The sequence below is a fragment of the Lepus europaeus genome, chromosome 11 (assembly GCF_033115175.1).
Source record: "Lepus europaeus isolate LE1 chromosome 11, mLepTim1.pri, whole genome shotgun sequence".
NCBI lineage: Eukaryota > Metazoa > Chordata > Mammalia > Lagomorpha > Leporidae > Lepus > Lepus europaeus.
The window spans coordinates 75099456-75112186 of NC_084837.1; the positions used below are offsets into that span (position 1 = coordinate 75099456).

General features: G+C 38.7%; 1 protein-coding gene across 1 annotated transcript in view; it reads right to left on the reverse strand.

The window, feature by feature from the left end:
* WDR72 (WD repeat domain 72) overlaps positions 1 to 12731 on the reverse strand; it is a 210518-nt gene that overhangs the window by 91494 nt on the left and 106293 nt on the right. The window contains exon 14 of the mRNA XM_062204778.1: positions 1353 to 2164. Coding sequence (XP_062060762.1) covers positions 1353 to 2164 — 812 coding nt within the window. The remainder of the gene's footprint in view (positions 1 to 1352; positions 2165 to 12731) is intronic.

Sequence of the window (12731 nt, forward strand, 5' to 3'; positions counted from 1 at the left end):
ATCACAAGATTTACCAGTCCCTGATTTCTCATTACTAGCTCCACCATGCAGAAATTGAAAACCTTGCAACACACAAGCGTCACGAGGTGAAGAATCCTAACACTGACTCCTCTATGGCCTGTTTGGATTTGCATCAGACCGCAGGTCTGCCGAGGACAGGAAGTCTATTACACCATGCTCTGTTGCTGTGTTGCTGAACTCACTGACCTCTTCTCAAAAAACAGCAAGTTCAAGGACCATCTAGGCCATGCACTGAGCAGTCGGAGTCTCTCCTTAGGCTTTCTCAGCTTGCCTCTCTGATTATTCTCTACTCTGCCCAACTACACACTACAAATGTTTTTCCTTATTCCTTTATTCAGTGTTTTCTATGTTTTATCATGTTAATGAGTCCTTATTCAAGTCAAAAATTTATTTTATATTTCTTCTGTAGGCCAGTGGTTAAGAAGTTTTATAAGTAAGTACTTGGTGAATTGTATTCAGTCCTATAACTGAAATTCAGCAGGAGAAGGTGAACAGAATCAAGGCTTTTAATCAATCAGCCTCTAGGATTCAACTGGTACTCCGTTCTCTGTTAGCCTAAAGGAACTGAATGACTGTTGAATGATACTTTCTCTCCGTAAATCTCAATGTCCTCACCTCAACAATGAACAATTGTAGCTCCTATATCCCAGTGCTGTCATGTGTAGTAAATGAATTATGTATGTAACCGTATTACACAGTGACTAGCAGATATTCAATACTTTAAAAAACAAAGATATTATAATTACTAAACTGTGCTTTCTATACATAAAATACCCTCTCCTATTTTAATATGCCAAAATATAAACTAAATGGTATGATTTGAGGGATGAAATTATCAAACATTTTATTTCTTGATATATATATAAATGCAATATATCACCATAACCATTTACTTAAATATATTTGTTCACATTTAATTAAAAGTATAATGAATTTCAAGGTGTCAGTCTACGTACATATGTATGACCATATATAAATTTCAACATTTTTACATCAAAATAAACATTTTGAATTCCATTTTCCATGAACTTTTTCTAGTATGTACACACGTTTGTATGTAACCATCTCTTGACTCACTCAGCATCCAGCACTAAGGCTTTTCTAGAATATGTTCTGAAAACAATGGATATTATATTCCTAAAGAATTCAAAGGAATATTTTTCTACATATTTTAAATTAAAGTTGTTGCATGTTTACCACCCATGGGAAGGAAAGGAAGAAGGAAAGGGAGCTCACTGAGGTAACAATGATATATTTTTAAAAAAAATCCAAAATTAAAACAGTCAAAAAAAATCCAAAATTAAAAGTCAAAATATCTATGCATGGCTTACCTCTCAATTCCATAGGTCAGTTCTAAAGGCACGTTAACTAGTTTATTAATTAAAAATAATTTGTTCAATAAATAAACTATAGTTTTTGTCTCTTGCAAGGAATCACAATCATTTTCCAATCCTCTTGGTATTCCAACATGGTTTGGAAGAGTGGCTGAGTATTTATTTGACAGTTCCAAAACTTTTCTGGAAAATAAGTTGACTCTTGAAGAGTCTTTCATCATTTCAGTATTGCATAAATCCCAACCAGGCAGCATTAATGAGAAGTAGTCTCTATCTGAAGCGAGTCCTAAAGAAACAGGACCCTGAAGCTTTAAAATATTGAGATGCTTAATGCAGAGATTATCTAGTTCTTTGTCCACTCCCCATGGCAAAAGGCAAGACAGAAACAATTTTGCTGTGTCTACTGTGAGGTTGGCATCAACTTTTCTGGATAGTTTAGGGTGCATCATTTTGGAACTCTTCATTTTCTTTGGCCCTTTAATGCCATCATTTTCTTCAAATAATTTGCTAGTACTATCCCCTGGGGCTAGGTTTTCACCAGCAGCCATGGCCTGTGCCTCTGCAGGGAGGTGACTACAGGCAACTTTATTTCTTTTCATTGTCTTCTTCTCCACTGTGCTCTTGGCCCTTCTTATGACCTCATTACCATAGAAGGAGCTGGAAGGGTCGACATCTCTGAGTGGAGATGGCAGCAAATGTTCAATCAGTTTTTCCAGATCAAAGAGAAGAATGTAAAAGCCAACATTACTCCATTTCGTCTTCACAGGCAAGACGTGAAAAGGCTGTGAGAAAGATGTGGCATCAGCAACCTAAAGAGTAAACAAAAATATTTGTGTGTCAAAATTCTTGGGTTTTTTTTAAAAGTTATTTTAGTAGAGGTCCCATGATAGTTGAGTAGCATAATAATAAGTACTCATTAGCACTGTAGCCAAAGACAAATATTTCCATTTTTTCTTAGCCATAAATATTACTTTGTAAATTAAACATCCTGTATTGTAACATATTGTGAAGAATTTCTCTTCTTCCTAAAAGTTTCATTTTTTTCCTTTGTGAATTTAAAGGAAAGATGGCACCAGATTAACATCCTTTGATATATATATTACTGTCACAAAGACACATAAGGAAAACCTACGTTTGAAATATAAGAAGAAAAACAGAACACCTGCAAAAATTTAGGGAGCATTTTAACAGGGATAGTTCCTGAAAATTATGTAGTTTTACATACTTGGAATTAACCTAAATATTAACCAGCATCAGACTGCTTTAAAAAGAAAAAAACTTACCTTGTGATCTTGTTCTTGATTTTGCCCCCAAAGACTGGCACAGTGGATCCCTATACTTCTATTACGTCCCTCTATATTAATGAGGCCTTCATTGACTGCCCCTGGCTCTCCATTACTTTCTTTGTTTTGTTTTTCTTGGCAATTGTGATTACCTTACACTATATGAAAAATCTGTTTATTTCATGGTTTCTCCACTACCATTCAAATCCCACCTTTTCAGGCATTGGGTATGATGCCTGCTTCTTGCAAACATAATGAGCCTTTTTTCTGGGGGGGGGGGGGGGAGGTAAAATAGCAAGGTTTATTAGGGAAGGGACATCCGTAAGGATGGATGGGCACCTCTCCAGAAAGGACCTGAGAGGGTGCCCAGTCGCTCGGACTGGTGGGGGGTGGGGGTGGGGAGGAGCGAGGTTACATTGTTGAGTAGAGAGATTACACCTGACCAGGCCAGGTGGGCGGCTCAGCAGAGAGGTAGAGGGCTGAGCGTGCAGTCCGGTTGAGGCCAGGGGTTTTTAAGGAGATGGGTCTTGTTTCCCCCACCTCTGCTCCTCTGGAACAAAGGGCTTTTTGGATGGTACTAATAAGAGGCTCAATTAAGAAATAAAGGCTCAATAAATACTTGCATTAATATTTAGCACAGTTAAACAATAGAATATCATGTATATATTTTTAAATGATAGTGTAAACTGTGTCAATTGGTAGGGGAAAAAATGTGGCTGATTAGACAGCAAAAATAATACCCATTTAATAAAGTATGTGTATGAATATACAAATATCTGAATATTGATACATGTATATGCATATACATAAATTTGTACATATGTAGAAAATATTTACATACACACAACTGTATATATATGTGTGTGTGTGTATATTATATATACATATAGTCAGAAAGGACATGCACCAAAATGTTAAAAGCACTTAATTAGGAAGAAGAAATTAAATATATTTTTATTTGTATTTTGTTTTTTAACTGGTTTCCTGAAAATGCTTACAGTGATGATATTTTAGTTTAAAATCATAAAAGAAAGTTTAAGAGACAAGCCATTAAAATCAAGAACAATGAAAATCAAAATGGAGAATAAATTATAAAAACATTTTTATACCAAAAAGATAGTGCAAAAGTTAACCAAATTAATGAATAATTTTTTCAGGTCAGTAAGACTACTATATAAATAGAAAAATGGGCAAAGAATTCTAGAACCATTCACAAGGAACAATATTCACATTAAAACATGAAAAAATATTTACCAGTATAGTGTCAATGTGAGATTAAGATAATATCACTTATCACCTATTAACTATGCACAGAGGGCTCCTTAGATTATTTTATTATGCAATCTTAATTAAATGGCCAAATATTTAGTGTTTTTACTATTATCAAGATACAACTGAAATGTTACACGGCAAGAAACATGGACAAAACTATACAATATCACAATTATAGTATTCATAATTATGCTAAAATCAGAGACAACCTAAATATCCATCAGTGGAAGAATAGAGAGTAATATTAACATACTTTACAATTATATACATACATACATATATATATATATAACAACAAAAATCAAAGGCCTATACTAAACTGAACAGCATCTGCAACACATATCAATCTCACCAACATAATGTTGACCAAAGAAGCCAGACACAAAATTATTAACTCTTGATGATTTCATTCCCATTAATTCAAAACCACAGGAGAAAACAGAACAGTAAGACTTAGGGATGCGTGCAGTAAATTTACAGAATGAGTAGTTAACTTTGGAGGATATGGAGAGCAGTTTCCAAGGTGCATGCATATTTTATTTTTTAATCTAGTTGGTAATTATCTGGGTGCTTTGGGACAATTCATTAAGCTGTACATTTTCTACTGTGTTCTGTTTTATTCTATATGAATTATATATTTTTTGGTAAATAATGCAAATGAATTGTACAAGGAACATTAGCAAAGGGCCCTAATTCAGGTTAAAAAGTAGATTGTTGGGGCCAGCACTGTGGCATAGCGGGTAAAGCCTGTCGTAACCTTAAATATGTATTCCTAACTGACCTATTTAATTCTGCATGATTTTGATTTTCATATGAATGCTAATAAAGTTTTAAAAACTTTCCTTAATTTTCATCATTTACCTCAAGTATTACACTTGAGAGATTCATAATTATTAATGATAACTATAGTTTTTCCATTTCCATTACTATGAAGCATTACATATTACAATAATTAGTTTATTTACCTATGTTTTAAAACTGACTTTTTTTTTTTTTAAGATCTGGTGTGAAAGAGAAAAGCTACAGTGAATATTCTCCTAGTAAGACTTTCGGTGCACACTTGCAAAAGTTTCTGGAGTGGCACTGGTAATTCACAGGATTTGCACATCTTCAACTCTATGAGATTCTCCTACAGGTTTTCTCAAGTGACTGTTCCCATTTGTCATATCAGGAACACTGTACATCACTCCACCTCCTGATAACACAGGCTTTCTCATCTCTGTCAAGATGGGGAATATAAATTGCCATACTTTAATTTTTAATTCCATTTCCTTAATTATTAGTATTAAGAGAGTATCATTGTTAACTTTTTATTGGACTTTCATGCATGTTCTATAAAATACATACTTTTTTTTGCAAATTGTCTTAACCTTGCTGACTTTTATGAGTTACTTATTTGAGAAATAATCTTTTGTTGGTTATGTGGTCCAAATATCTGCTCCTTATTGTAGCATGTCTCAGTGTTTTTTGATGAACACTGAGTTCCTACTGCAATACTCTCAAATTTAGGAAGCATTTACTTTAAAGGTTATATGTTTCATGCTTTTCTTTTAAAAGCATTTCATGTTTTTTTTTACTCTACCAAGGGGAAATAAAAAGAGTTACCTGTATATTTTTTTTAAAATATACTGTTTCATACAACTTTTAAATCTTTAATTTTTGCATTTGGTTTGCAACAGGGAAGAATTTTTATGTTTTTCTATTTTGATTTCCACCCACTCTGGATTTATCCTTTTCTCATTGATCTTTGTCACCTAGGGCTCTAATCAACTTACCTGTTGCTACACAACAGTGTGTTGTACAATAATGTTGGAAAAAGACTCTACCATCTGCTTGGGTCTGCCCATGGTCTGCCCATCTCAGTCTGCCTATGGTCATCTGCCTATGGTCATCAAATAATTTTGCAATCAAGTTCGTCAAGTTCTAGATTATATCTGTTGCTGACTTAGATGTTTAATTTTTTGATAGTTTTATGTTCAAAAATGATTTTTTATATTATATGCTTACCAATTGTTTAACTCTGAATAAGCACCTAAAGCTGAGGGTTCATTTTCATTTCTTCAGTATTTTTCTTGCCTTTTTATTTCTTGCTAGAAATTTGCCAATTTTGATCCTTTTTTCAATTAACTGAGTTTTAACTTTGCTTCTTCTCAATGGCATAGTTTTTCTTGAAACAGCCGAGTATGCAGTTTCAGTTTTATTTTCTTTCAGTATTTTATAAGTATTAGCCTGCAGTTTCTGGCCTCCTTGAAGTGGTCAGGAAGTCAGCTGCCGGTCTAACTGTCACTCCATCTGTCTTTGCTCTCTGACTTGCGGAAGATCTGCTGCCGTTAATACGCCGCAGCTTCGCCGTGATGCTTCTAGCTTTGGATGCTGACCCCAATCCTGCCTTTTGTATGAGTGTCCCCTCCCATCTTCTGTTAATCTGCTGAAGTGCTCAGACTAATCTTGTTGCATATTTTCTCCCCCCACCCTTTTATCCCCGTATGGAACTCAGATTAGATATTTGAGAGAGGCTCTGTCCTCCGTGTTTCCCATCTCTGTGTGTCTGTTTCTCAGGCTGGACAATCTCTTCAGCCAATTTTCTTCTCACCTAATTTGACACATAACTTGCCTACGGAGTTTCTTATTTTGATTTTTACATTTTTCACTTCCAGAAGTTCCATTTGGTCATTGAAAAAATACTAGTCATTCTTATAGGCAGTTATTTCTTATTCACATTTAAGAATGCCTATTTCATATCCAGTACCTATAATTACAATTTACAAAATATTTGTGGGTGTGACATTTGCTGTTTAATTTTGATATTTTACTGTTTCCTTATATGTTTTGTCAAAGTGTGCATGCATGCGTGTGTGTATGTAAAATATCAGTGAGAGTCCTATGAGACTCAGGTTGAAGGTACAGTCTTCAAGAGAGGATTGTGGTTTTTGACTATCAGGTAACTAAACATATTACCAACAAGGCCCTCTTGGATGAAGATTTTCTGCCTGGGTGCTGGCATAGTGGCCTAGCGGGTAAAGCCTCCACCTGCTATCAGCATCCCATATGGGCACAGGTTCAAGTCCCAGCTGCTTCTCTTCCCATCCAGCTCCCTGCTAATGCAACTGGACAGACAGTGGAAGATGGCCCAAATGCTTGGGCCCCTGTACCCACGTGAGAGACCTGGAATAAGCTCCAGACTCCTGGCTTTGGATTGACCCAGCTCCAGCTATTGCAGCCATTTGGGGAATAAACCAGTGGATGAAAGATCTCTTTTGCTCTGTCTCTCTCTCTCTCTCTCTGCTTTTCAAATAAATAAATAATAAAATATTCTACCTAAAACTTTTTCATTCTTCCCATGTAGTGTGAATTCTGACTCCAGGATTATGGTTACCAATTATCAGGCAGAAGTGCTTGCCCCATCCATCTAGAGCTGAGGCCAACAATGGCTAATATGTTTAGTCCCTCCTTTCGTGGAGCATATTCTTTGCTTTGGTTGACTTTTTTACTCAATACGCAGCTCCTGGTGGATAATGGATTAATGCAGCAGCGCCCAATCCAACTTCCTATCACTGACCTGAACACCTATGCAGCAGTTACAATTAAAGTGAGAAATACCCAGGGATCAACAAATGCTTGTTTTCTCTCAATCTGTCCAAAATTACACTCACATTTTGTTTTTCATCCCTAATAATTTCCTTAAATTGATTAAAACATGTATTAACTTTTAAAGATCATTTTTGAAAATAATTTGCCCGGCCGCCGCCGTGGCTCAACAGGCTAATCCTCCGCCTTGCGGCGCCGGCACACCGGGTTCTAGTCCCGGTCGGGGCACCGATCCTGTCCCGGTTGCCCCTCTTCCAGGCCAGCTCTCTGCTGTGGCCAGGGAGTGCAGTGGAGGATGGCCCAAGTGCTTGGGCTCTGCACCCCTTGGGAGACCAGGATAAGCACCTGGCTCCTGCCATCGGAACAGCGCGGTGCGCCGGCCGCAGCGCGCTACCGCAGCGGCCATTGGAGGGTGAACCAACGGCAAAGGAAGACCTTTCTCTCTGTCTCTCTCTCTCACTGTCCACTCTGCCTGTCAAAAAAAAAAAAAAAAAAAAAAAGAAAAGAAAATAATTTGCCCATTAGTTTTAAAAGGATTAAGATGGATGTTCAGACTACTAGTTCACAAACAGAAATACTGTTTGCTAATAGCATTAAAAATTAAAATGGTAGAGGCCGGCACTGTGGCCTAGCAGGTTAAGCCTCCGCCTATGGCACAGGTTCAAGTCCCAGCAGCACCACTTTGGATCCATCTCTTTGTTATGGCCAGGGAAAGCAGAAGATGGCCCAAGCACTTGAGTCCCTGTACCCACATGGGAAACCTGGAGGAAGCTCCTGGATTCTGGCTTCAGATCCACCAAGCTTCAGCTGTTGTGGCCATTTAGGGAGTGAACCAGCTGAGGGAAGATCTCTCCTTCTCTCCCACTCTCTGTAACTCTGCCTCTCAAATAGAAGAAATCTTTAAAACAATTAAAATAGTAAGCTTTCATAGTAAGAAAATGGGTACTCTATATACTGCAGGATGACTGCAAATTGGTACCTGTTTCATAGCAGGCAATTTGACAATACATATCAATAACCTGAAAATATCATATACCTTTAGTGCAGAATTTTAAAAAAAATTGTTCTAAAGGTATAATTATAAATATGCAGAAAATCACATGAAAAAGAATATTCATTGCAGAAGTTTCTATATCAATAAACTGAAATTTTTTAAATGTATTTTTATTTTCATTTTTTTATTTTATAGGTAGAGTTATTGAGAGAGAGAGACAGAGAGAAAGGTCTTCCTTCCATTGGTTCACTCCCCAAATGGCCACTACGGCCAGCATTGTGCTGATCCGAAGCCAGGAGCCAGGCACTTCCTCCTGGTCTCCCATGCAGGTGCAGGACCCAAGCACTTGGGCCATCCTTCACTGCCCTCCCGGGCCACAGCAGAGAGTTGGACTGGAGGAGAAACAGCCAGCGCTGCAGGCAGAGGATTAACTGAGTGAGCCACAGTGCCAGCCAAATAAACTGAAAATTTAAACTTTCCCAAATAAACATTTGGCTAAATATATTGTGTAATATGCACACAATTAAATAATATGCTATTATTTTGAAAAGCTCTTTGTGAAATATATGTCAAGACAAAAAATTAACACTTTTATTGTGGAAATATCTAAATTATAAAAATCCTAATGTCACTTTTATAAAGTTGCAGATTTATTTTTTTCTGTTTTTTAAAGATTTGTTTGTTTATTTGAGAGGCAAAGTTAGAGAAAAAGAGAGAGAAACAGAGGAGAGGTCTTCCATCTACTGGTTCACTACCCAAATGGCTGCACAGCCACAGCTGGGCTGATCCAAAGCCAGAAGTCAGGAGCTTCTTCCAGGTCTCCCACGTGGGTGCAAGGGCCCAAGCTCTAGGACCATCTTCCACTGCTTTCCCAGGCTATAAGCAGGGAGCTGGATCAGAAGTGGAACAGCCAGGACTCGAACCAAAGTCCATATGGGATATAACAGGGTAGGCCCCACAGATTTCTTTTTCACAAAGATTGATTGATTTGAATGGTAGAGTTACAAAGAGCAAGAGCAAAGGGAGCAGCTTCCATCTGCTGGTTCACTCCCCAGAGGGCCTCAATGCCCATGCCTAGGCCAGGCTGAAGACAGGAGCCAAAAGCTTCATCTAGGTCTCCCATGTGGGTGGCAGGGGCTTGGGCCATTCTCTACTGCTTTTCCCATGCCATTAGCAGAGAGCTGGATCATAAGTTGAGAAGCCAGGACATGAGCTGGTACCCATATGGGATGCCAGTGTTGCAGGCAGCAGCTTTACCTGCTATGCTACAATGAAAGCCCCCAATTGCAGCTTTCTTAATGTCCCCTCTTGAATACATTTTTAAAATTTCTACATTTGGGCAGGCGCCGCGGCTCACTAGGCTAATCCTCTGCCTGCAGCGCCGGCACCCTGGGTTCTAGTCCTGTTTGCTCCTCTTCCAGTCCAGCTCTCTACTGTGGCCCGGGAGTACAGTGGGCCCTGCACCCACATGGGAGACCAGGAGGAAGCACCTGGCTCCTGGCTTCAGATCGGTGCAGTGCGCCGGCTGTAGCAGCCATTTGAGGGGTGAACCAACGGAAGGAAGACCTCTCTCTCTAACTCTGCCTGTCAAAAAGAAAAATTTCTACATTTGAAATTTTACCTAATATAAATTTTTAAAAAACAATAAAAATTTCCCAAGAAAATATTAACAATAGATATGGTTATTTCAATGTTTTTAATTGGTATACCCAAAGGGGGAAAACATCAACTATATTAAATTTAAGTGGATAAGGAGTGGGATGGCTGGGTTGTATGGTAGGGTTATATTCAGGTTTCTGAGGAATCTCCAGACTGACTTCCATAGTGGCTTAACCAGTTTGCATTCCCACCAACAGTGGGTTAGTGTCCCTTTTCCCCCACATCCTCTCCAGCATCTATTGTTGCTAGATTTCTGAATGTAAGCCATTCTAACCGGGGTGAGGTGAAACCTCATTGTGGTTTTGATTTGCATTTCTCTGATTGCTAGTGATCTTGAACATTTTTTCATGTGTCTGTTGGCCATTTGGATTTCCTCAGCCATCCCACTCCTTGGAATTTACCCAAAGGAAATTAATTTGGCAAACAAAAGAGCCATCTGCACATTAATGTTTATTGCAGCTCAGTTCACAATAGCTAAGACCTGGAACCAACCCAAATGCCCATCAACAGTAGACTGGATAAAGAAATTATGGGACATGGCCGGCGCCGCCGTGGCTCACTAGGCTAATCCTCCGCCTTGCGGCACCGGCACACCGGGTTCTAGTCCCGGTCGGGGCACCGGGTTCTGTCCTGGTTGCCCCTCTTCCAGGCCAGCTCTCTGCTGTGGCCAGGGAGTGCAATGGAGGATGGTCCAAGTGCTTGGGTCCTGCACCCCATGGGAGACCAGGATAAGCCCCTGGCTCCTGCCATCGGATCAGCGCGGTGCACCGGCCGCAGTGCGCCAACCACGGCGGACATTGGAGGGTAAACCAACGGCAAAAGGAAGGCCTTTCTCTCTGTCTCTCTCTCACTGTCCACTCTGCCTGTCAAAAAAAAAAAAAATTATGGGACATGTACTCTATAGAATACTATACAGCAGTCAAAAACAATGAAACCTGGTCATTTGCAACAAGATGGAGGAATCTGGAAAACATCATACTGAGTGAATTAAGCCAGTCCCAAAGAGACAAATATCATTTGTTTTCCCTGATCGGTGACAACTAACTGAGCACCAAAGGGGAAACCTGTTGAAGTGAAATGGACACTATAAGAAACAATGACCTGATCAGCTCTTGTCCTGACTGTTGATGTACAATGTAATACTTTATCTTTTTTAGTATTTTGTTGTTGTTGTTGTTGTTCTAGTACTAGTGGTTGAACTCTAATTAACACACAATTATTCTTAGGTGTTTAAATTTTAACTGAAAAGTGATCCCTGTTAAATATAAGAGTGGGAAAAAGAGAGGGAGGAGATGTGCAATTTGGGACATGCTCAATCAGACTTGCCCCAAATGGTGGAGTTAGAAACATGCCAGGTGATTCCAATACAATCCCATCAAGGTGGCATGTACCAATGCCATCTCACTAGTCCAAGTGATCAATTTCAGTTCACAACCGATGGCTCTGATAGGTCTAAGAGTCAAAGAGATCACACAAACAAGACTAGTGTCTGCTAATACTAACTGATGGAATCAAAAAGGGAGAGAATGATCCAACATGGGAAGCGGGATACATAGCAGACTCATAGAATGGCAGATATCCTAAATAGCACTCTGGCCTCAGAATCAGCCCTTAAGGCATTCAGATCTGGCTGAAGAGCCCATGAGAGTATTGTAGGCATGGAAAGCCAAGACACCCTGGGGGGGGGGGGGGAAGACCTAAATGAAAGATCTCTGCAAGTGAGATCCCAGTGGAAAGAACGGGGCCATCAAAGAAGGAGGTACCTTTCTCTGAAGGGAGGAGAGAACTTCCACTTTGACTATGACCCTATTGGAATAAGATCAAAGTCGGTGAACTCTAAAGGCTTCCATAGCCTTGGCAACTCATGACTAGAGCCTAGGGAGATTACTGACGCCACAAACAAGAGTGTCAAACTGTTAACAACAGGAGTCACTGTGTACTTACATCTCATGTGGGATCTGTCCTTAATGTGTTGGCTAATGTGAAGTGATGCTATAACTAGTACTAAAACAGTATTTTTACACTTTGTATTTCTGTGTGGGTGCAAACTGATGAAATATTTACTTAGTATATACTAAATTGATCTTCTGTATATAAAGATAATTGAAAATGAAAAAAAAAAAAACCTGGTGTTAAATTGGAAATGGCATAGAAAATTAATTAATTTTTTTAAAATATCATGTAGGATCTCTGTCTTTAATGTGCTGTACACTCTTATTTAATGCTATAACTAGTACTCCAACAGTATTTTTTCACTTTGTGCAGCTATGTGGGGGCAAACTGTTGAAATCTTTATTTAATATATACTAAACTGATCTTCTGTATATAAAGAGAATTGAAAATGAATCTTGATGTGAATGGAAGGGGAGAGGGAGTGGGAAAGGGGAGGGTTGCGGGTGGGAGGGAAGTTATGGGGGGGGGAAGCCATTGTAATCCATAAGCCGTACTTTGGAAATTTATATTCATTAAATAAAAGTTAAAAAAAATTTAAGTGGATAAGAACAACATTTACAGAATAAAAGGCTAATTTTTTAGGTACATAAAAATTATGACTTACACAAACTAGTAAAATACATCCCA